Source organism: Labrus mixtus, chromosome 18 (genome assembly GCF_963584025.1).
Source record: "Labrus mixtus chromosome 18, fLabMix1.1, whole genome shotgun sequence".
NCBI classification, from domain to species: domain Eukaryota; kingdom Metazoa; phylum Chordata; class Actinopteri; order Labriformes; family Labridae; genus Labrus; species Labrus mixtus.
The window spans coordinates 23,893,647-23,919,762 of record NC_083629.1 but is presented as its reverse complement, the minus strand read 5'-3'; the positions used below and the strand labels follow the sequence as shown (position 1 = coordinate 23,919,762).

The 26,116-nt window shown below is 40.4% G+C and overlaps 1 protein-coding gene across 1 annotated transcript; it reads right to left on the bottom strand.

Annotated features, from left to right (window-relative positions):
- Positions 1 to 775: 775 nt before the first annotated feature.
- dnaaf9 (dynein axonemal assembly factor 9) lies at positions 776 to 25,336 on the bottom strand. Its single transcript, XM_061062480.1, has 37 exons — positions 25,191 to 25,336; positions 23,356 to 23,435; positions 23,048 to 23,173; positions 22,833 to 22,957; positions 22,222 to 22,318; positions 21,915 to 22,021; positions 21,322 to 21,399; positions 21,027 to 21,128; positions 20,203 to 20,258; positions 19,978 to 20,113; positions 19,029 to 19,110; positions 18,708 to 18,762; positions 18,531 to 18,615; positions 18,363 to 18,439; positions 18,224 to 18,268; positions 17,562 to 17,607; positions 17,346 to 17,457; positions 17,026 to 17,096; positions 16,810 to 16,857; positions 16,635 to 16,725; positions 16,303 to 16,406; positions 15,639 to 15,782; positions 14,728 to 14,813; positions 14,412 to 14,513; positions 13,714 to 13,831; positions 13,538 to 13,626; positions 13,274 to 13,408; positions 12,842 to 12,967; positions 10,345 to 10,382; positions 9,999 to 10,134; positions 9,580 to 9,666; positions 8,745 to 8,851; positions 8,379 to 8,453; positions 7,399 to 7,586; positions 7,221 to 7,286; positions 5,973 to 6,066; positions 776 to 5,670 (listed from the first exon to the last, which is right to left on the bottom strand). The coding sequence occupies exons 1-37, from the start codon at positions 25,244 to 25,246 to the stop codon at positions 5,564 to 5,566; spliced, it is 3,477 nt and encodes a 1,158-aa protein (XP_060918463.1). The 5' UTR covers positions 25,247 to 25,336; the 3' UTR covers positions 776 to 5,563.
- Positions 25,337 to 26,116: the final 780 nt, after the last annotated feature.

The window sequence follows — 26,116 nt, the reverse complement described above, 5'->3', positions numbered from 1 at the left end:
GATGAGTGTTTACATGTGGCTTTCATAATAGCCCACAAATAGCCACAGCTCACTGGCTCAGTAAATAAAAATACAACAACAGTGGGGTGGGTATGAGAAAAGGGGGCGGTTAACGGTGGATGTGATGTAGTAAGAGTGTGTTTTAAATGTTCTAAGTGTGTCTGGGCAGTGTGTGTCGGGGGGGGGGGGCTTGCCTTGAGTCGCTGGGGAGAAACTGGCGGCGCAGTGGTAGCAGAGAGGCGAGGATACGCTGATGTCAGGGGTTAGCCATGTGAAGGACTGTATCTGCCTGGCAACAATACAAAGGACACACACACACACACAATATCTGCTTTTCTTTTAAACACACACACACAGCGTGAGGAAACCGAGGGGCTCAAACTGTGTTATGTGGGAAGGATTCCTCACATTCTCTCAGCTGCCATTTCTCTCTAACAAAGTGAGTTAATAGCCAAACCACAAAACACACACACACACACACACACACACACACACACACACACACCCTGCAGACAGTTACTGTTTAGTCTACCTCCCCCAATAACACAGAGCTCCCCGTCTCAGTTGGTGCTGATACAGGGTTTGGAAGCACAGAGGGAATCCATGCTGTTTCACCAAGTGATAAATCCACTACTATGCTGAACTGGCGGCATGTGTGGCTGCTGATATCTGAGCACCAAACAGCTAACACACATTTCAGAGCACAAAAAAAAAACACAACGTAGACCTTTGAGTGGATGCTACAGTAAGTGAGAGAAAAAAAAAAGGAACCAAGTTGGTCAACCATATAAATATTTTAATGGATTACGGTGGTGCAATAAAAACAACAAATATATTATAAAAAGCATCAGTCACAGGAAAAAAACAGAAGTTACAGTAGCTTTTGTGCAAATGCGATTCTGTTCAGCTCACTCGCTGTGAACAATCCTCGGAACGAAACATGGAGGTCAGTTTGGCACTTTTGAAGTCAGCTGATTCTCTTTTTTTTGCTCCTCAGTTCCTCAGAGACATTAAGTTATTTATATATGTTTATTCTCGCTGAATTTGACGGCATGTGTGGAGCGAAGAAGAAACGAACCCTTTCATTATTCCCCCCCAGGATCTAATTCTGTCATCATGACAACAAACACCACCCACCTTGAATAGTAAATGTTCCTCGACACAAATAACTTCTTTATTTTATACGTGGCAGTGCAGCCAGTCTATTTTTAGCCTCAGATTGTGATGTTAACCACCACTTCACCCCCGTCTTCTGTTAGACAACTTGTTTTTTTTTTAATTGGGCAATCTCAGGTCGAGAGATAATAACACCTGAGCTAATTCCTCCCACGGTCTGCGAGGACAGTGAAGAGCCTTTTGATTCCTTTTGAACCTCGATAGAAAAAGGACAAACCAAAACAATTAGTGCCGACAGTCCCCTGAGGAGTGAGTCATATTTGGACGATCAAAAAGGGATTTTTTTTTTTTTTTTAAAGCCGCTTTCCTCACAAATAGCACATAAAATATCCACTTCATCAAGAGGTGCGTCAATTTCCCTAACATGTCGTCCCTCTTGAACATCGGAGCCAATCTTTGAATGTAGAAAAAACCTCTCGCACCGCGTTATCACAGTGCAGTACCAGAAAAATATCACCTCCCTCTCTTCTATATAAAACACCAAACTTTGTTTTTGTCCTATAACTTCAGCTACAGAAATGGCTGGCCTCCACACACAGGATGAAGACACCAGGGTGCTCAGTCTGGCCAGAGAGCTGCGTAGTGGTCACACTGAGAGGTTATGGAGGGCTCTTTGGGCCCCCCAATGTGCAATAAGTAGGGGGTCACCAAACTTTAGTCACAAACTCAGTCATCTTTTCTTCCCGTCTTTACTCTGATACAAAACTGATTGGAGGTTTTGTATCCCGACTGGGGGCTGGACTAAGACACAACTTTCCTTCAAGTCTGTGCACATTTCCCTCAAAGAAATTAATCTCTGGTAATGTTTTAAAACAAGATAAGCCACCGTGTAATGAGCATAAATAAACTAAGTACCAGAGGTGTTCTAGTATCAGTACTCGCTGTGCCAGCCAGCCCCTTTTTCCAACACTTTTTTTTTGGTTAGTTTGCAAAAAATACCTGATTCCCCTGAGCCCTCCAGCTGCCTCCCCCCGTGTGACCTCGCCTACTTTACCCCTCTGGCTTAGTAAATACACATTGCTTTAAACGAACGACTCCATGGATTCCTTTCACCAACACTGTTGAAGGACGGATCCTTGCCTGACAACACCTCCTCCCCTCCAATGTAACAGCGAGAGGAGATGGAGCTCTGACTGCAGCTTTAATCTCTGCTTTTCTTAGCCGTAGCCAAGGCACTGCTGGAATCAGAGAAACCTGACGTCTCACAAACCAATCAGATTCTCTTTCAGTTTTTGTTTTTTTTCCCAACAAGAAAAAAAATTGCATCTGCTTTTTTGCAGCTTGTGCGAGAAGAGACGCTTCGCTTCAATTCAGTCTTACAAAAATACTATTCGACGTTTTGAGGTAATTCAATTTTTTTTTTTTTTAGCAGAAATGTAAAATAAACATTTTTTTTTCTCTCTTTGTTGTACCAGTTTGGTGAAAGGCAACATATTCAAAATACATGTGGCATCATATTAACATGACATCTCAACACATGCTAAATAGTGTAGACGCACTTAGTAGTAGTAGAAGTGGTGTGTATATGTGTGTGTATGTGTTAGTGGTTATTTTAATTTGAACATCACACACATCTTACAGAACCCTCCACTCTTTAAGGACTCCTTTTCTCTTCCTGTCGGCCAATTAGGGCTTCAGTTTTCTCGTTCTTTGACATGTGTGGCGGGATTCAGACTCGTGGCGCCTCGGCCTCCCCGTACATCAGCCCTCACAAATATTTCACTGTCAATCAGGGGAACTCTCTGCAGGATTACGTAAGCACAGAGTGACAGCAACTGTTGCTCAAAACAGACCGCTTTGAGAGAACATTTCTGAAATGCTAAACGGGAGGATCCAAGCTAAAAGCAGAGTCATCGCTTTGTCAACAAAGGACTTGTGTTACGTATTATACTACCCTAATGTAATCTCAATGCACTAAGCAGAGGTAGTGTGTCCCTCCCTTTATGATGCTTCGGGAACTGAAAGAATCCAGCAGACCACAGAATCCGCGCTGCGAGGGAGACTGAGAAGTGAGCATCCTCTCTGTCCTTAAAGAGCTCTTTGAGGGTACTGTAAGTAGAGTATAGAAAAACACAAGGTAACAATTGCACTTCTTTGATAGAGTTAGTGGACTCTGTTAGTGTGAGTAAACTGGGGGGGTCTTGAACCCCTCTTTAGCTGGTTGGGAGAACCATACCAGGGTAACACATGTTAGAAGCACACTTCTTTTGCTATTCTATTACATGTAGTATCCTCCGAGAAGACAAGTGGCACATCTAGCATAAAGACGGTATGGCTTGTTCAGATTGACGTATGAGGACGGATGGGGCCAGCAGTGTCAGGGTGGAGTTCAACCTTCAGGATTGTTTCAATCTGCGGAGATGCTAACAGGTCGTCTGAGGGGAAAGCCCTGCTGACATTGTTATGACTGTCTGTCTTGTCCGTCAGCTGCAAACAAAACAACCGATTCTTTGTTTTTTACTGCCTGTTGACACACAGACATGTGAAACACGGCATGGCGAGCGTCGTTGTTGGCAACCCCCAAAAACACACCGAGGTCCCAGCTGGTCTTTAAATAACCGTTTGGGTAAGAGTCCAACAGACACTAAGTGTTTTCCCCCGCCCTGCTTAGGAATTAGGTTATGGACTTTAAAATACATGTGAGGCGGACTGAAACTTCCTCTCTTATACGACATGTTAAAAATATCAGTTTGCTCATAAGAGAATGTAATCTTTAGTAGCAGAGTAGCACTATGAGACTTTAAAGAGTCTGCATGTTCACACTGCTGACCCCATGACCAACGATCGCCCTGTTCTTCACAAACTGTAGCAGGGTTTCTTCACAACTTTAGCTTTTAAATTCTTTTTTTTAACCACTCTTTAAATTGAAATACTTGTGTGGTTAGACTTTAAATATTTGAACTGGGTTTTTAAAATGGAAGCTCTTTTGCTGCAGCTGCATTGTTTCTGCCGAAATTTGTAACAGATTCTGATTTTCTCCATTTGTAGAATTTAAAAACCTGTGTAGAAACCCTGAATAGAGAAAGACATGCATAGAACATCAGTGTGACACACTTCAGAGGAGCAGACACAACTCCTCGTTTAAACAACACAGGAAGTCGAAGGCTCTGCAACATGGCATTAGCTGTTACAAAACCTTCAGACCATTGTTCACTAGAAGCTCTACTCAGGTTTAACCAGACCACACTCAATCTAGTCTTTTTTTATAGATTTCTTCTTTCCCCTTTTCCTACCCAAAACCAGTGCCCAAACAATAAAAAAAGATATTGGAATGTTTATATTTATAACATATGTTGTAACAGACTAACTTCTGGCTAAAGTGAGAAAATGGGAGATCCACACCGGGCTGCAGTGAGGACTCGCTTTGGGACCTTCGTCTTGCTGGTTTTTTATGTTCCCTAGCTGCATTATGTTACACAGAAAAAAGGGCTTAAAGAAAAGCTGCTGGAGTTCACAAGGCCTTAGTATTTAAAGTGTTCTTGGAAACCCCAGCTGTTTCCTTTAACAACAACAATTTGCTGCAAGGACTAGTCTGCTTTATTGCACTTTCATTAGATTCACTTCAGGAGTCTTAAAATAAAGCACTGAGATGGCATTTAGCTATGTGATTAATGGTATCATTCATCAGTTGTTTGCAGCCAACAGGCTGTCCAATGTTTACGGCTCTATAGCCAAGCGCTCCCTCTGCCGCAGCGTGGCACGCAGACAAGATAACAGGTGGGCCACGGATTGGGTGACAACAGAGGAGGAGCGATTCTTGAGAAACCCCACCGGGGAGCCCACCACCAGTATCACACGGCTATCCATGCATGTCCCGAAATAGAGGCATTAATTTGCCAACTGTGATAAACAGAAACGCACAAGCTGTAGGAGTGCGTGGCTGGAAATTCCCTTCGATTGTGAGAGTCCCGTAGCTTGCAGGGCTTTGTTGCTCTAATCGCGAACGGTTTAAAGATGGAGGCTCGTGTTGTGTTATGTTTCACAATTTGTCTGCCGTTGTGAACGACGTCCATCTCTTGACAAACATATTCAATCTGAATTAACACAAGTGACCCCATCACTTTGCCACTTTCATTTGACATATATGATACTTGACTTGCCAAAGTGCTAACTGCACAGTTACTAGTGTTGCAGCGGGAAGGAAGGCAAACAGCCACATTGTGACGTAACCTGCTTCTGATGGGGTGATGTCATTGTTCAAAACCCACCTGCACTCAACCTTTTCATGCAAAAAGAAAAAGACAAAGAAAAAAGTGACATAGTACATGCGGTAGATAAACACCACTTTCTGCATGTGGCCCCCCTGTCCCCCCGCCCCCCCCCCCTCAGTGTTTCCCTTAAAGTGAAATAAGACCGAGTGAGGCACTGGACATACACACAGATTGTATCATGGACCAAACAGATCGGACTGTCCTTGCAGCTCCAGCTGACGGTTGAATAGCTCGATCTCTTTGTTGGCCTCGGTGACGTACTCTTTAATGAACTCTTCCATGTCTGCAGTGAGAGCAATGTAAGGAACAAAGCTGAACAATCGTCACACAACAAGACCGCTGCAAGCAAACCTGCAGAATGATTCAGCATCACTTCTTAGTTCAGGGGTAAAAAGCTGTACATATTTACATTGATTGATTTATTACGTATCACACACAGTTTAATTCATGCATACTGTGTGGAGAGTAGGTACTATTTAATGTGTTTTGAGTGTTAGTTGTTGTTTTGTGGAAACGTTTGAACTCTCTTGCACAGAATTAAAAGGTTGAATGACAACAAAGAGAATTCACTATGAGAAAGGATACTGGGGTGGATGTCCCTTTTTTCTCCAAAGATGTCGACGTATTGATAGCCGTTGTAGAAGAAGCCTACTGGTAGAGGGTCCAAGTGCCGTTTCAGCTGAACAGGAATGTGAAAAATATCAAGATCACTTCAGGTTACTGACAGGAAAGGCTAATCTAATGCAGGTCCTGCAAGCTCTCAGAATCTCTCAAATAAAGAAAATGTGACCACAGAATGAACATTGGATAATATCTTTTGAAGCTTGTGTCTAACATCAGAGATTTCGTTCTCTTTTTCTCTTGCAGTGATAGAAATAGAAAACATTCTTTGCAGATAGCATGCAGAGTTGATAACATTTATTGTTTGTCTGAAGTTATGCTCGAAGCTTTTCATTCTAAACATTTGGAGAGAGAATTTTAGGGTGAATTTCCTGAAACTTACAGTTACAGTTATTTAAATCCATGTTTACATCACATAGGATGTTTTTTCTTCTCCGTCTTCTGCTGGCAGTCTGCTGAATTCAATCAGCCATAAGTGCATATGCGCAATACATGCATAGTAGAAACACAATATGGGTACAAAACGAAGCAGGTGTGAGGCTTAAGAACACTGCTAGTTATCATCAGATCTCTGTAGAGTAGCTTTAATGGCCTTCTGTCCTTAAAAAGGTTCCTCCACTATTATATATAAATAAGCCTCCTGGGGGGCTCTGAGGAGGCAGAACATGATGTAAAAAGAGCGACACAGAAGTGGACAAAGCAACGGAGTATGACACTAAGATGACACATTTTGTGATTTGTAGTTCTATATATTCAAAATATAAATAAGACCAGGGGTACCTTAGGCTGTGACCAGCCTAAACACTGACTATTAACGTTACATTACTATATTTTATTGTGAGTGAACAGCGCGTTTCGCCAGTAGCTTCCTCAGAGGAAACGTGCCACGTTATGTGGCATGTGTATTTGGAAAAAGAAACAGTAAACATGATGAAACACTTCCATTATGTGCACAGAGATCTAACCGGTCACGTGTTCAGTTTTATGGTCGTACACCGGTTGCAGGAAAACAAACATCATCACCCCCCTCCCGCTAGCTGTTTCCTGCAGCGATCTCAGATTAGCTAACCCCAACCTCATGCAGTGAAATCGGAATTATAAATGTAGCTGTTTGTGTTCACACATGCAGCTCAGGAAGATTTCAGGAAGTTTTCATGAGTGTTGTGCATACTGTTTGTGAAAGGGTATGATAATAAACCAAAACACACTCACATGTATGTTCTTGATTTCCTGTAATGAAAGAGAATATTTCGTCTTCTGAGGCTTCTTTGTCTGCTTCTGCAATCAGAAAAAAGAAAACAAAAGAATCAGGGTTACAGCTCTGTTTCTTAATGAAATACTGGACTGATGCTACTGATCAAAGTCTCAGTTTGTGTTGTTTCACATCTACCTGCTTGGCGCACAGTCTGAGCCAGTCCTTCAGTCCTTCCTCAGTGAGGCCGACACCATCAAAGATCAGAAAGCAGGACGTGTTGGTCTCTCTGGGGCCTGGGGTCACAGGGTCCAGTCTCTGGTCGCGGACAATGCTCAGGCTCCCACTCACAGTGTTGTAGCTCACCTCCACCAGCTGCTCCGAGTCTGGAGGGTCCAGAAAATGAAGGAGCACACATCCAAGTCACACATACAGTTCACACCCTGTGTAACACCTGCTACAGCAGCTTCATATGGTAACAGCATGGTGTTGGTGGGGTGTTAATGTTTTAGCATCCACACAGCCTCTCTGCTCCCAAAATGGTTCACAGAACTCACGTGCAGTCGGGGAAATAAGGAGAAAAGAAATGTCATATATGTCTGAATGTGCAACATCTAAATACAGAGATGTAAATAAAGTAAATAACTGAAGATAACGTGATGTGCATGATACACTACCCTTCAGACACTTCACACTCTTTGGTATTAAGGATCAGGATAACACAATACAGCTCCACACTCGTTCCATTCTGCTGCATCTTCCCAGCTCTCTACAGAACCTGCACACGCTCTGCACATCTCCTCACAGTCATCTGCACTCTCTCTTCATGCAAAAATACCACACAGGTCTTCATATGAAAAAAGAGTGAGAAAACTATGTGGAGGAAAACCAAACCGGTGGACTATGAGCTTCTATCTAAACACCAGACACCAGACCAACAACCGAGCAAGTATTCCTACCGTCAGGAGCTTCTTGCCTGCCTTGAGGGAAACTTTTCCTCAAATCATTCCCAAAACTGGGAGATGCAAATGCAGGTCAAATGTAATACACCAAAGAAATACATCACATTTGTTCAGGAATGCTTAACAAGAGCAAGCTGTCTGACCTGAAACATCAAAAAGTTAGCATAACAGAACATGTACTTTATGACAGAAAAAATAGTCATTTGAAATTCCTACCAGAGAATTGGACTTTTCCCCAAATATTGTACACATTTCCTTTAAAGGGACTTGGCCGCAGTGATGACTTCAATGCTAGATAAAAAAGAAATCATAACGGCAGTTATTCATGGGAAACAAATGGTAGGATTTCACATTGTTTTTCTGAATTAACATTTTTCTTTAAGCAAAGATGTCTTGAGTGCACGCTATGTGAAGATGGATTACTGCACAGCAAAGGCGAACAAACACGTAGAGACCTCAGTTGTCTCCATATTTGGAGGGGCTGGCAGCTTATGTAATCATGCACAAACCCTGCCAGCTCATATCAGAGCTTCTGTCACGTGTAAGAGTGAAAAAAAGGGGGATAGTTTCTTTCCATCTCACCTTTACAGTGGGTGACAAATAGAGGCCTCTCGAGGGGCCGTTTGAAATCCACGCGCTGCTGGGTAAGCACCAGAGACCCAGAACCAGAGAAGAAGCGCCCTTTGCACCTAAAAACACATGCACATAACACAAATGGTGAGAAAGTTAAGTTAAGAACAAGACAAATGTTTGTCTTACAAATGTGTTTGGCTGGAAAGTTGTTTACTCTACCAGCTGCTGACAGGAAACCGGACAGTTTATGTGATTTACTGGTCTGCTGTGGAAGTGGATGATAAAACTGAACATCTAAATACTCGCATCAGCAGATTAAAAAGGTTCTCGTCTTGGTCAAAGAGTTTGAAGTAGTAACGATAGAAGCATCTCTCCCACACCCACACCCACACCAGCACACAGTAAACAAGGCTTGAAGATGAGTAAATGAAAAGGGCCAGACTTTGGACAGATATCGAGTGTATGATCTGACAGGAGGACTTAGCAGAAGTTCATATTAGGCTGACCACTGTGGCATGAAGCCTGACTGGATGAGGTCCAAAGGGAAGGGGACCCCTCTGTGTACATGGCAACTGCATGGCCAACAGCTTGTTACTGTGCTGCCAGGAGGCAGCTGGTGATAGAACACAAGATGCCCTGAGGGGCTTTGCAGCAATCAGCAGCCGATACCCCCACCATCTCGGGCGAGTGGCAATTAAACAGCAGAGAAGGAGACGAGGCAGGACTGAAGAACAGCAAGCGAGGAATCAATCTGTCGCTCAGGAGTCAAAAGGTTGAGAGTGGACAGCGGGGTGACACACGGGGGTCACAAGCAGCAAAGTGGAGCATCGGAGTAGATTCTTACCATCCAGGGAAGAGGACATAACGTGCTCTGAGCATCTGTGGCTCATTGAAGCCGCTGTCAGAAAGTATCAGTTTCACATCTTCATTCCTGTTAAAAGATAAACAACAGCACAGATTGAGTGTGTGGCACTTGTACCAATGTGTGTATCAAGGTTTGCAAACATAAACAAGACAAAACCCACATAACTACTTGTGAAAATGCATTTAATCCATAACTGATTTTGAATTGCAAAATAGGAATATTCGAGCGCAGCCTGCACTGGACAATGTTCCCTCCTCATTAATGTGCAAGCTGAGCAGCACGGTGACACTCAGACCAAAAGGCTGAATAAAATGTCGCTAGCAGTGAATATTTTCATCAGAGATAAAAGCAGTTAAATAACTGTTTGCAGCATTGATCACAATTCTGAGAGCGCCTACCTGGTGACAGCTCCTCTCTCTGCGTGTATGAAGGCTGCGGTGGGGTTGGCAGAGCGTACCAGCTGCTGAACATGCTGCATGAGAGGATGCTTCTGCTCTGCTGTCAGCCCAGTGAACACCACTGTACTCACAATACCTGACAGAAAATGAAACACAAAGAGGGAATGTGAGTTTCAAGGAAAACTGCTTCACTTTCTTCAAGATAAAAAAAAAAGTCTCAGTATTGGCTGCAGAGTTGATCTATTTTATACAAGTTTTATGGCGTTTTCACTTAAGGCACGATTGTTTCATACAATGCCCGAGAACGATTGCCCCAAACAGAAAGGTTGAACAGCGTGAGACTCACCTTGGCTGCACTGCTCCAACAGTTTAGGGAAAGCAAACCTAAAGTGAGAGATGAAAGAGAAGCATTAAATAGAATAAACAGTGTGCTGATCACAGGGTGAAGGCAGACTGACAGCCATCAGTTAGACAACAAACAAGTCTAAGTGAAGTTGTCACCTCTGCGTTGTAAAAGATAATATGAACATATTTGATTTATTTAATTCAACTGATTTAAAACACATATAGGAGCTGTGTTCACTTAGTTAAGTTAGTATTGTCACTTACAATTACTCTGTTTAAGACTAATGGCTGCTTGTGAGCGCTGTGCAGAAAGAAACAGGATACTTCCATGTTATAGGCCTTCAGTTTATCAATCATGAAGCATTTTTCATAGGATGACATCACGGCTATGGCTGAAAACTACCCAATGTAAAAGCTTTCTGTAATGTCATTTTAACAAAATGTATTCCTGGTTTTCCAATCGATCATTGTTATACTCCACTTTCAGAATAACTATGGTGAGCCTGTTCTTCCTCCAGCCCCCACAGACCCTCCTCTTCAGCTCTTAGGGAGCCTGCAGGCTGCAGGCTCGGGGATCAGCGATTTGAAAAGGCATTTATCTTTCCTGTCCTGATGTAATGAACTGTCTAAATTCATCACAAAGAATGGATCATGACTGACTGATGAGCTTCAGTGAGGAGGGTGCGTTAGTCGCACATGTGGACCTGGGGGGATTAAAGGGCTATGCTGAGGGGGTTGACAGGCAGGTCAGGCCAAAGCTGGGCTAACCATCCCCAATTAGCACCATAGTGGGGGTCCACAGACCTCCACACAATCTATGGCAACAGACAGTGATGGGGGGGCTTGTTGAAGATGCCTCAAATGGAAAAGTCAGTGCTAACCACATTGCTAACTAAACCTCTTATAACACATTTTTCCATTGCTGAGCCAAGTGGGGCTTGTCAGAGTTCGAGGGGAGTCATCACAGAATGTTTTTAGCAAAGGATCTAAAACGTATTTATTAGCAAAGCTCAGCTGGCTAGACACTCTACCTCATCTGAAAGGCTGTGGTAATGTTCAAAATAGAACTTTTACTCAACATACATTATGAATTTTCCAATGCAGAATCAAATGATTATTACTCCTGTTGTAACAGTGTTGACCTCAAGTCAAAGTTCATCTGTGTGTAACTATCTACTGGCCGGTCCAGCTCGGCTGCGCAGTGGAAAACAGCCTATTAACCGGAGTGGTATGTCATGTTGTGTAGAGCAGCTCAGTCAATCTACGACAGTGAGAAGCTCTGTAAGCTACATCTAAAGCCTGTAACAAAAGGAGAGTGAGATTAAATGTGGGACTGATCCCATCTGTAAAGCGACCCTGCCTTGAGCTTTAATATCCAAAAGTGTCATGTAACCTCTTCCTGGAAACCTCGAGTGCTTCTACCATTTATTAACATCCAGCCCTGTCTGTCATCAGATGGTACTTGTAATACAAAATATACAATAAATCTACAACTCCAATTGAACCTCCTGTCCCTGATGTGTTGGAGCTCACATGATCCGTTAAACTTGGCTAAATACACAGCTAACATTTGTTGCTAGCTGTTCCCCCACTCTCTGGAGTTATACGTTTGTTCCAATGGTTGAAAATGATTTCTGTGCAGGGAACAGAGAAACAACCTTTTGGTGAAATGTTATGTTGTTGGAACATACTATGCAAACTAAACGATAGTGTAACAGAAGAGCATACCGAAGTGGTGATCTACACAAACAGCAGTAGAGGCTGATTGGCTGCAGCTTAAAAAGAAAAGGTACAAAGAAGTTTGAGCCCTGTAGCTTCCCTCCTTCTATACTTTGAGCAAGTCGCCAAGAAACAGCGGGTAAGTATGTGCTACTAATTGGGCGGAAGATTTTTGGTTGCATTTTTCATGCCATTGTACAAATCTCGTTGAAACAGCTGCTTAAAAACTAATAGTCTTCCACTCATTTGGGAATCTAATTAAAAGATTGTCACAAACCAGGAGGCACTGCTTAAGGACATTTACTTACTTAGTGAAGCAGCTGCACGACTCTGACATTAACTACAAATATGAGTTCAATAATGCAGCTGAGTCACTAACTAAGTTTTTTAGGAATAGAACGGTACACAACTGAGCAGCTCATCTTTAATCAGTAAGGTTGATTAGTTTGTAATAACTGTTACATGATGAAATATAAAATAGGTGAGTGGAAGGTTTTATTGATTTTGAAGTACACACAGCAAACAAACAAATTCAAAACCTCTTCCGTCTGCAGGTACAATTTAGAACACCTTCAACTGTGCCCTGCAGTCTCTGATTATTGAATCTACTCAGACATTACTGAGTTCAGTTAAAAAGCAAATCTGAACCACAGGTATCGCTTCTTTTCATTGGACAAGAATAAATCTGAAAGATGCTTCTTTATAGGAGTGAAACATTTGATTTTGTCCTCTTAACATTAGAGAGGTTAGAATCTATTCGACTTAACGATGAAACGTACCTGTGCTCCATGCAGGAGGCCAGAGGGTTCACACATGCAGTGACAGCGCCAATGCTGAAACACGCTTGGACTACTGGGTCCGGGTGGAAAAGCACAGCCTGGATGATATCCAGAGCGTCTGTGTATCTGTGTATAACATTTACAAGAGAAAAAGTCAAAACAAACAATTCATGTAAAGTCTAAATATATCAAGGGTTACTTATACGTTCAAGTACCCACAGTTACTCTGAATGCTGAAATAGTAGTGTCATAATAAGTGTGTGTAATGTCTAATGCTGGCATTTGAAGCATTGGAGTGATTTATTGACATCATATATCATCATTTTCAATCAGTTTCCGTCTGTGCTACCATTTAGCTCAGTTCTGTACAGTTACACAAGCCTCGACTTCTCCGTTCTAAACCGTCTCAGGCTGATCAGCAGGCCTTCTTACCCAGGTGAGAGCACCAACAGACGGGGTTTGCCTCCTGGGCCTCTCTGGCTCTCCAGGAAGCCGGATAAGTACTTCTGCAGGTGTGAAGCTGAGAAGCTGTCAAAGCTGTCAGGACTGGGTTCATACAACGCCCACCTACAGATTAAACAACAAAACAGATTATAGTTTGTTTTGGCTTATTTTGACATTTTCATCATTGCATTTATAAAATAACCACAGCAAGACACATGACAGAAAACCTCATTTGGATGATTTCTCTCTCACCTTTCACTTTCCTTGCTCAACTGGAGCAGGAAGTTGCAGAGTCTCTTCTTATGGCTTCCTGGCAATCCAGTGATGATGGTGATAACAACCTTTTTACACATTCAAAAGCCCACATGAGATTTTGTTAGTATCAGCTCATTTTAGAAACACTGTCACAAGAAAGCATCACAGCTCACCTTGTCTCCCTTGCTTTTGACTGGATTCCTCAGCTCTGCAGAGGGGAAGAGCAACCCCAGGTGGTCAAACAGAATGGGCTCCTGACCAATACTACTCAAAGCAAAGTGCTGAAGAAACCTGGCACAGTCAAGAGAACTGACATCAGTTTGTGGAAATAGGGTCACAAAACACAGGCACCACTAGATGGTATACTGTCATTCTGAGTTCTTGCATTTGTTTCAGTGTCTGCAGTAGACACACAAGTGCACAAAATCAGTTTTTATCCCTGCTGGAACTGTGAACTCAGAAATTAGAGGGTAAATACTTTGATGTTAATTTTGGGTGCAAATGCTTAAAACAGTTGGATGCCTAACATGACAGATTTAGGGCAGATTTAGGGCAGATTCTGGCAGACCGAGATGCCAAAAGATAATGTGTTATCGTGGTGTCCGATCCGCTTTATGTAAGCGATACAGGCAGGCAGGAAAATATGTGTTCAGTGTTTATATTCAGCCATAACTCAAAGTTCTCTCAGCAGAAAATAACTTCTTGTTTTGGATGGTCACCAACGATTAATACCCTGTATCAAGAAACACAGGCTTAATGTTGTTCTGGCAAGACAAGCTCAACATTAAGCAATACCTACTATCAAGTTCTATGACTCGTTCTGTCCAACTGTTAAGCAATCTACTGCAGGGTTTAAGTGTTCAGTACTAACATGTCCTGCTCTGGGAGTTGGGAGTATGAAGTCTTCAGGCTGCCTCTGCGTTTAGCCACCGGCGGCTCCTGACTGTCGTGCAGCTTCTGCAGCCTTGTGTGCCTGAAATTAAAAAAACAGTCATTAAGCGGTGTAATGTCACCCTGGGCAGTTTTAACCTGAAACGACTACATTACAGATCAGTTAAAGGAGTGGTTCATTCAACAGAACCAGAAACATCAACGTGTACATGACAGACTCTAAGGCTTTAGGAAACAGAACCTAACCGACTGCTATGAACAGATATAACGTTACAAAGAAGATGAAGTTGTCTCACATGTTTTTCTGGTTCCAGGTCAGGTGAAGCTTGTCCACCATTTGAAGAGGAAGTCCAGATTCAGACTTTTTCCACACTGATAGAACCTGAGACCAAGAGAGAAAAGAAGCAGCATGTTTAATGAGCATACAACTTGTAGTTTTCATTACATCATCACTTTAATGAGTTAGTTCTATGTTGTTTATTTTTATGAATTGTTGAAGCCTTGTGATACTTCTGGTATCAGAATCAGAAATACTTTATTAATCCCAGAGGATAATTTGATTGTTACAGTTGCTCCAAAATATACAATATAGCAGTAGAAATATAGTAATAAAAAATGAATCAAATAGAATAGGAATGTAAGTAAGATATCAATAATAGGTACAAGAAATATTTACATCAATAAGAGTCAGATGGAGTATATACACATATTCAAGGTTATTGCACATTTTGTTTCAATATTGCACTTTTTTATCAATGACATATTATTCATTAATTATTATATTGCAGTTTTAATAAATAATGAGTTATGGTGGAGGTTACAAGAATAGATAGGTGGTAGAATAAATGTATCTGCATTGTCACTGTAAAAATAAAAGTAATGGATCATCCATGAAACAACAGTGAAGGAAAATCCAATCCTTCATTTGGATCCTCATGATCAAAATCATAACTCATACTGATATCACTTTCTCAGAGCAGACATAATCACCAAGGCCGCAGATAAATCCTTCATGAAATGTATTTTTTAATGCTGAATTGTGTCATAGTAACCTTAAGTCATGTACCTATAGTGATATTAATGCTAAAAGAACTGCTTACATTTACGTTGTAAGGGTATGATGAGATTCAGAAACAGCTACATTCAAATGGCCCGTTCATATCTTCAGTGTCCGTCCTGGTGGGATGTCCCGTGCTGGAGGACTTACCTTGGAATAGAAGGCCCTGTGGCTCTTGGACCTGGGCTGAAGAGCGAAGACCAGACACTGGTCCGAGCTGTGGAGAGGGAACGGAAGGTGTGGCAGCAGGCTGCTCTCGTACTCCACAAAGAGAGACGCCACACCGATGGAGTCCTGATGAGAAGACAACACAAAAATCATACAGAAGTTTGTACCAGCGATAACACGGTGGCATCATATACAATGTTACTTTGTTTTAAGATCTATTTTTGGGGCTTTTTCATGTGTTTATTGTAGAGACGGGAGAGTGGATAGAGTTGTAAATCAGTGCGAAAGAGAGAGATTGGGGAAGGACATGCGGGTAAGTAGCCACAGGCCGCACTTTTTCAATTCAATGAAACAGATCTTAGGTTCATAAGCATTGTGATGATGCACTGGTTCCGTAGTGGTTAGTGCACGCGCCCATGTGTGGAAGCTGTTGTCCTCCAGGCGGGCGGCCGGGGTTCGAATCTAACCTCCTGGCTCCTTTCCTAAATGTCATTCCCTACTCTCTCTCTCTCTCTCGTTTCAGACTCTATCCACCGTCCTATCTCTAAAATAAAGGCCCAGAAAAAAACAAAAATATATCTTAAAAAGGACTATTTCTTTGGACTATTGCTCGTCATTTCACATGACAACACTGTAAATATTTTACCGGGTCAAAGAACTTGATGGTCCTGATGTGATCTTTGGACAGGGTGATGCTTCCATATTGAGAATGGACAAACATGATTCCCTCAGAGAAGAAAATGATTTTCCCTAGGATGGATATTTGAAGAGAGGTTAGGTTTATCTCAAAGTGTAAAATGATGTAAAACTTTAACCCTTGCAGTATTCACATGGTGGAGTAAGGCTGACTCTGCTCATTGATTCCAGGGTAAGTTCTTAATTTAGGAACAAACATTTCACTACACATTTTATCTCTTTCTGAATGAATATACATAAAACGTTGCTACATGGTGTAAATGTAAATATGACTGTAGTCACCTTCTTCAGGTGTGGACAGCTGGCTGCTGGAGAACACATACGCAGCGTCTGCTAGAGTCAGAGCAGTTCCCAAACAAGTTCCTTCCTCCTTCTTTTTGAGACACAAGAGCAGGTGTTGGGTTAAATAAGCATGTATTCATAACATGTCTTGGATACATCAGGATTATAAACTTACCTTAGTGAGATGTTGTGCTTGCTCAGACTGCTTGACATCAGATTCCATCTAAAACAACATGACCACCAGACATCTGATTACAAAAACGTTACAGATATATAACCAACAAACTGTGATTTGACTAATGATTCTAATCGTGGACTTTTAGGAGGCAGCACTAATCTAACATTCTGTTTATCATATTCATCTGAAATGGATCAGCTGCACCAAACGTACCAGCCAGCAGGCATAGCGAGGCACAGTTGTAGTGAGGATTGTGTAGCAGCTGTCTGAGGACACAGTGCCATCTGCAGGACAGAAACAGACTTTTTTTTAAATGAAGCATAAACAACAAAGCCAGAGAATGACAACCACAGAAGATGAATCACAGATATTGGCCTCAGGGTAGGAAGTGGTCTATTTTTAGTCCAGTGCTGCATTGTTTTAAAATGACGTTCACCATTTTTGTTTACAGTGACTAAGAGATTTGTTTTTATTATTAAGTATACCACACTTTCTTTGTGTCTTTGAATCAATCAGCGAAGTCAATACTGCACCTTTCTGCTGGATGTTGATGCTGGACTCCAAGAAGGATTCAGAGAAGACAACAGAGCCAAGGTCCACCCCGCTCCACTGCAGGTCTGGGATGTCATGGACGATCATGGAGGCCTAATAAAATTAAGATAAACTGAATTAGGCGCGATGGAAAAGGCTTATCTGAGGACGACTGTGAAGAGTCTGATCAAGCAAAATAATATTTCTCTGTAGCTTACCGTTTTGACTACATAACGGCTTTCTTCATCGGTCAGTGGAATGATCCTGAAAACAAAAAAGAAGGGTCTTTAGGTCTGAAACCCCTGACCATTGCTTGACTATTGAATGACTTTAATGTTCAAGGCTGTTTTTATTATCACTGTGAGAGGGCAATTTGTTCTGCACAACAAACATTCATCCAGCCAACGATGAACACAGCTTAAAAAGGCATTAAAATAAGTATCTGTCTAAAGGACAATAAAAACAAAAGGTTAAAAAAATGTAGTTTGAAAGCCAATGGCAGCTAGCAGCAACAAATGAGTGTTTAAGTGTCTTTGTCCTGGACGATGCCTTGCTGAATCTGCGGCCGGATGGAAGCCACTGAAACACTGCAGACAAAAGATGGTACCCAGGTATTTATATTTCTGCACAGCTTGGATATTTCAAACAACAGGAGAGATGACTGCACTCGGTCTTCTCTTTAGTCTGGGAAACATAAATGTCCAGGAAGGACGACCTGCACCAGTCAGCACATTCTGTCACGCCTGGGACATAATCACAGAATCCTCTGCAACCGTAATGCTTTGAGGCTTCTCATAGCGGCTTCAGCACTCATTAGTAAACAACTCAAAGAAGAGAGGTGATAAAGCAGAACCACAGTTATGGACATATATAAACCCACCTTCCTGTCTTATTCACTGCCTGAATGTTGAATTCACATTTGGACCTGAGTAGAGAGTACACATAATCAAACTCATGAAAACAGATGGTTCAGCTGGGTGATTCATAAAGTGGCTGACAAGAGAGAAATCATTCCATACCTGAGGGAACTGCGGTACTGACTTAAATTCATTGAGTCCAAACCCATGAGAAAGGTGTTCTCTGCTACATCTTTGGCCTATGATACAAAAGTCTTAGACTGAGTAAATGTGCACGCTACATTACAGAATTAAATGAATGGAGTGAAGAAGGTGCTCTTTCGGTCTCACCTTAACAGCACTAGATGTGCAGGAGTAGCATTTGATTCCTGATAGGACGGCCTGAACAGCAGCTGAGTAAATCTGTGACAAGAGCCTGAAAAAAAAAAAAAGACAAAATAAACATTTTACAAATATTGAACAAACAGCCAAACAATATTGAAACAAAAAAACGACAGAATTACTCACAAGACTTCGCTTTTCTTCTGCTCTGTGTTTTGATTTCTTGACTTTTGTGGATTTTCTGAAGCAAGCAGAAACAAATGATTTACAAACATGAGAAACTGACCCACAGCTCTGATAAGACTTTTCCTGGAGCCTGAATTTAACTCACACAATCATTTCTGACTCAGTCTTTAACCATTGGGTTAATCAACTGTGCTTTGCAACTTGGCGTCCTCTAAAATGTGACGCTCAGTACAACAATGTAAATAACTTAAAAGAAAAAGATGAATATCACGACTGTCCTGCATCAATGATTAATAAGCAGAGCCGTACTGTAACTCTCACCAAGGTATGGCATGTGGGTGGACCCAAAGAAGTAGGTTCGAGAACAGGCCAGAGGTCCTTTGGGAGCCACACACTGCAGAATCTGAAGGATAGAAAAAGAGTTACATCAGAGAGATGTTATCATGGCATTTTCCTTCTTCACAAATAACAGACAAAAGTGGTGAAATAAAAATGATATTTACTTTTTCAGGGGTCATGGGATTAGCATTAAAGCTCTTGAAACATAAAGTCCAGAATGATTTATCATGACACTGCTCTGAACTAACCATGGTTGTACCAGATTACTTCACCAGGTGGTGCTGCAGGCCAGTGTGCTTCTTTAACTTAAGAACTGTGGTTTATACATCAACCAGCCACAACATTATGACAAACTGTGCAATCTAATCCAACACAAACATTCTATCACTATTTGAACTTTTAAAAATCTTCATTTATGGACTATTTTTAGTCTTTGTTGTTCTCTATAATTATTGTTGAAGTTGTAGTGGGCGGTGGTGGTGGTGTTGGAGTGCAATGTGTGATAGCAACAGCTGCACAAACAGTAATGATGGTGTGTGTGTGTGTCAGCATTTTATACTGGTTTAATGGTCCCACTGGTATATAGTACGCAGCCAACTATTCAGATGAAAAAATAGTTATTAAAAGGGCTTCTTATACACCAGATTTAACAGGAAGGAGAAGAATAATCACCTTTCTGACCATGTAATCAAAAACTGATTGTCTGACTGTAGATGCTTCTTAAAGGAACAATTTAAGGTAGAGCTGTTGTTCTGGATTGCACAGGTGGTCATAACGATATGGTTGATCTGTGTAAAACATTTAGTAAACAAAATACAAAAATGCTATTTAGATTGCTGGAGGGTTTTCTCGGTTTGTCTACCCATTTAATGTTTACATTGTAAACCTCTCATTCTCTCACATGACTGTGTTTACAAGTCAGATGTCTCACCATGTGATTGGCTGTGGAGCCTTTGGCCCCCGTGTTGCGGACCTGATGACTCTCGGAGGGAAAGTTGAATGAATAACTCTCAAAATCCTCGAGGGAGGAGTGCTTCCCGAACAACACAAAGGGCTGCTGACTTTTACTGAAATAAAGACACACAATAGAATATTTAACAAACACAACAGGTGAACCTAAAAGCAGTACAAAGAGACAGTTAAACATAAAGAATACCTTTTATCTGTGATGTTGCTTGAGATCAGACCGTGAGAATAATAAGTACGGAATGCCTGTGGAGTGATAAAAGTACAACTTCAATATTTTACAAGGATTGCGTTTGGTTTTTTGTCAGTTTTGATCATAGCTGCTGAATAATCCTGTCACATAGCTAACTCAAACATAACGTTTAATATTAAAACCAATAACAAAATGTAAGGCCTCTGCAGACAGATTCAAGGTGACCAACCAAGGACCTCGTCATGTTGTCTTATCTTAACAAACTTTAAGTCTTTTTCTGAGATGTTTTCATAAAGTCTGTGCACACACAGCATCTCTCCTACATTTTATTTAGTTCTTAATATTTAAAGAAACTGAGGCCCGCAGAGGAAATGTAACTCTTTTTTGCCTCAATGCGGTGTAATATTGTCTGCTGTCCAAAAACTAAAGTATGAATGAATGAATGAATGAATGAATGAATTAATGTTTTTATTTTCGTCATTCATTAAAGAATAACAAGAGTCAAAAATATTTGTGCAAATAGTCTTACACTTACAGAAATAGAAACAAAAAAACTTTACATGTTTACACTTGTCCATTTGACACAATAACATTCAAACAATCAATGACCCAAAAAGGAATAGGCTGAAGCCCAAGGCTTATTTCTGCCTATCCTGTAAAATCCTTCACATAAGTAAAGAATTTCAACAAACAAATCAAAAGTGCTGTAAAGCTTCATATACTTATTGTGTTTGTGATCTTTTGCAAATTCAGTAAAGCAAATTATCAGCAAGAGATTGTTGTATTTTAGGAGGATAATTGGAAATACATGCACAACGCACCTCTCCTGCCTGTGCTTCAGACAGCTCCAAGATGGAGAGATGGCTCTCCAGGTCCATGCTGGAGAAAAACCCACTCCACTGCTTCTCAAAGTACACCAGATCCTAACATACAACACACAACCCCGAGGTTAGCAGACGTGTATTTATCTGAAAAAACTTCTATACTTAAAGACAAGGAGGTCAACTGATTTTCTGTCAAGAACTAATTAAAGAGGGTCTAGGTGTGAAAGGTAGATCTTGTGACAGAACTCTGATAATTAAAGAACACCTGCTGGGATAAAGAGCTTCTTGTTACCTCTGTTAGGACATTATCCAGGGACACTGGGTCCAGTCTGTTGTAAACCTGCCACAGCTTCTCACTCATGTCCATTAGCTGCAAAAGCAGAAATATACAAAGCAAGCTCAAACAAAGTGTAAAAAGTGTAAGACAACAAACCCAATGTAGAGCCACAAACGCTTTGAGATGAAATGTATAACAAACAATAGGCATGTAATGGTGTTTGTATTCTGTGTTAAATATTCTTTTGGGGAGAAAAAAAGGCAATCACACAGGGCAGTATCCACAACACAATCCAGGTTGTGGTAATGCGTGTAACTGTTTGCCAAGTGCTATTAAACAACAAACGAAGAAGAAGAAGCAGACACAACAAAACCCACAGAGAAGACGAATAACATAGAGTAGCACGGCGGAGCTAGAAGACCTGCCTTCTCCCACTACTCCGCCTACTCACTCATTGAAACATGTTGAATATGCTAACCAATATAATATGGCATCACCCAGAGGTGCCATTTCTCCTGTTGAACTGAAACCGAGGTACAAACCGAACTGTGAGTTCTGTGAACTGTTACACCCCTAACAAATACAACATTTGTAGTTTTTGAAGGTACCTTGTATTTCATGGTAAAAAAGCTTCCTCCACCGATGCCTTCCAGAGCAAACGCTTGAATCAGGGGCCACTTCTCCACCATAAACATATCAAATGTCTGGAAATGTCCTGAAGGAAACAGCAGAGCAGGCATAATTACTGGGTTTGTTGCTGTAATTATACAGTAAGAGCTTTCTGTTGGTGATGAGTTTGTAAAACTACCTTGTGTTCTGACTTACTGAGATACAGTGAATGCAGTTTTCACCATCTCTTTAAAACATGTACAGTGTAGTGTTAAAATATGGAGATTAAAATGTGATGATGTGTACCCTGGGAGCTGAAAGGTACTCCAATACGATAGCAGTCCTGCACCATCGTGACAAAACTAGAGATTTTAAATTCCTCTGCTGCTTCCTCGTCTTCATACTGTAAGCAGAGAAGAGAAATGATAGGGGAAGACAGAAGAGATAAGGGCGTCAACTTAGAAACAACATTCTCTTTTACAAACACTGCTACAAAGGGTCAATCACGTTTAAAATGTAAACAATAACATATGCAGTATCTATGAAAATAATTAAGGCTTCGATAGGCAAACTAACAGCAAAACGCTCAATAACACCAGGTACTTTAACACACTGTGTATTTGCTGCTTCAATGTGCAACCAGTGAGGACAAGTTCAATCTAATTTACTGACTTCTCTAGTATATTAAGTATGTGCCTGGAAAAGCTCAATTGTGTAGTCAACATAACCTAATCAGTGTTTCCCCCAGGCTGATCTGTTTGATTAAATGTTGATGTAAAGCACTTTGGGATACATTTGTTGTATGAAAAGTGCTATACAAATAATGTTTGATTGATTGATTGATTGATTGATAAGGTTCCTATCTCTAGGTGAAACAGAAATGTTAGCCAAGTTTGGGAGGAAGAGAGCTTTCTAACCTCTGCCTTGGTCATGCAGTAGAGATGCAGGTTCCTCCAGTGGGACACGTAGGGCAACAGGTAACTATAGTTCATCGGGTTGCAGTACAGATGAACACAATCCGCCTTGATCAGCAGGATTACATCTGGAAGGCAGACAAGTAATGTGTAAGAGCAGATCAAGTTTGAGCAAAAATACTTTGATAAATAGATTAAATAGTACATGAAAAACTCACCATCCAGCATTTCTTCAGGAAACTCATCAAAGGCTTGTTCCAGATTCAGCTGGTTTCTTCCATATAGTCCATTGAACAGGTATTTCGCCAGCTCAGTGCAGCCATCATTATATCGACTGTCAATTCCTGACAAAGTATTAAAAAAACTACATTAATGTTTGCTCACTGGCTGTGTTTGAATCACCGTAAAAGTTACTTTTTTCACCATCTGCTCTGAAAATCTTAGGCCTTTGCAGGCGGGAGTACAGTTAGCTGAGTCAGATAAAGAAACAAAGGTTAAAGATAAAACTGTTTGCCACTTCACATACCAAGAGAGCACAGGATGCCATCAGGGGTGATAGGTCTTCCTGCACAGAGAAGAGACTGAACCTGACGCAGGCGACAGCAACTGAAAAATATTTACAACAAAAATTGTTATCGTCATGTTTAATTATCAAACATATCTTTAGGTAGATTTGAGCTAAAAGTTTCATCCTTTCATAGAAAAGGAAAATAACTAGACATGGTCCATATCTCCACTTTAACACTTCTCAGTTTGTTAATATAATCGAGGAGAATAGCTGAGTTACCAAAGATGAATCACAATTATGAGATACATGAGCATGTTTATCACCTTATGAATGCTACTGATGGCGACATCAGACTTTTTAAAGACAATATTCACAGTTATCACATTAGATGGTTAATAATACAACTCAAAACTAGCTATCATAAAGTAAGACATAACATTTTTCAATTCATTAACTATTTCAGATGTATTCTCAGTCAAGATAGTTTTGGTTTGGGAGATGCAGAACAGCCCATCCAGACCTAACTAGTTGAGCAGAATCAATGTTATATTTGAAGAAGAAGAAGCAAAATGTTTATTTGTAGAGTAACATTTCATACAGAAAGCTACACATTGTGCTTCAAAGGAGTAAATAAATGCGTAAAAACACAAGATATGAGCATAAAAATAAACACAATAGATAGATAGATAGATCACAAAAACATAATTGATGCAAAAAGATACTAAACAAAAACTGGGAGCAGTAAGATTCAGACAGTAAAGAAAGCAAAATAAACATCAGACCAGTGTAAGAGGATAACAGGAGTAATGGTAATAGAATAGAATAGAATCACTTTACTGATCCCAAACTGGGAAATTGTGGCTTTACAGCAGCAGGTTGTTCAAACACACAATATTAGCAAAAAACACAATATTAGCAAATCTAAAACACAATATAATATTAAATACAAAGTAAATAATCAATAAAAATATCAAAACTAAGAATGAGAATAGATACAACCAGGATTTAACTTAGCATTAGTAGTCTTAAATATGAAAGATTAAATGTAAATGTGCAAAAAAATGAACAGTATTGACATAGGGAGCTGTGCAATCAGTGATACTATAAGTTAAAGTGATGATGATATTATGCCATGACACTTCTTGATAACTGTGTGTGCAATAAAATGTGCAACAATAAACAAGGTAGATGTAAGTACTGTATACATGCATATTAAATAATGAATATGACCTAGGATATATGTCTACATTCATGCACTTTAACTTATAGTATCACTGATTGCACAGCTCCCTATGTCAATACTGTCCATTTACAACTCTGTTTTTGCACATTTACATTTAATCTTTCATATTTAAGACTAGTAATGCTTAGTTAAATCCTGGTTGTATATATTCTCATTCTTAGTTTTGATATTTTTATGGACTATTTACTTTGTATTTAATACTATATTGTGTTTAGATTTGCTAATATTGTGTTTTTTGCTCATATTGTGTGTTTGGACAACCTGCTGCTGTAACGCCACAATTTCCCAGTTTGGTATGAATAAAGTAATTCTATTCTATTCTATTCTACATGCATAGACATAGGCAGATATAATATATGATTAAGGTAATTGAACCTTGTTGACATAACCTATATTACGTTATGTTAAAAGGCTCATTAATAGTAATAGTAATAATAATAATGATGATAATAATAATAACAGTGTTATCTGTCGTTAGCTTGACACCTAGCCGTTGTTAGCACCGTTAGCAAACGTTAACGGTTTATAACTGGTGCCAGGATGCTAACGCTAGCCGAGTTAGCTTGACAGCTTCACTGAACCGTTTTCTATCAACATTATTCGACATTACCTGACGGTTGGGTTGACTCCCGAGATTTTTCCGTTTACTCTCCGAAGACCGGCCATTGTTATCGTTGCTGCGGTTCTCACAATCTCACGTTTTTTTTTTCTTTAACCGAACGACGTTATGAATTTTCACACCGAATAAACTACATCTTCTCCATCACCCTGGAGAACGTCTACACAAAATAGCATAGCAACGGGATGGACCACTTCATATTTAGGGGCGCCAGGAATGTTATGATATTTATCTGGGATGTAGTGACGTTATATTCACCACCAAATTTGATGATTTAAACACCCTTTATCAACTCTAGAATCTTAATTTGTATTGGCAGAATTAGAGCGATTGTTAAATGGGAATTTATACCAAACTATTAGACGGTTTCCCCCATTTTCTCTGTGGAAGCGTCTTGTTTTGGGCCGTTGAGACAGCGGCAGGAATCACTGCGCAGCTGCACAGAGAGATGGTGCAATCCCTCAGTAATCTCAGTAGATGTGTGTGTAAGGGGGAACTCCTTTATTTACAGCAGCTCGATACGTTCAATTAATTAATTAATTAATTTAATTTAATTTAATTAATTCGTTGTCAATGATAATTCCATTGCTATTACTTTACTTCATTTTAAGGATTTATCCTATTTTAAGAAAGTAGCTTTGAGAAGTTTAAAGCAGATTTTTCTCATAAGGTCTTTAGAGTAAATCGTGCTTATTGAGCATATTTTACCCAATGTATCATGAAGCTTTACTAATTTAGTTAAAGAAGTTCGGGGTGATTGACTGATAATCAAAACAAGAAACAATCACAGGATGTCCATTAGACATGCTTTTATTGTGCAAACAGGAAGCACATAAAATGATCACATAGAAAAGGAAACTGAGCAGGATGAGATGATTAAGAGTTTGCTAATTCTCAAGTTGTTTCAGGTTGCTCTA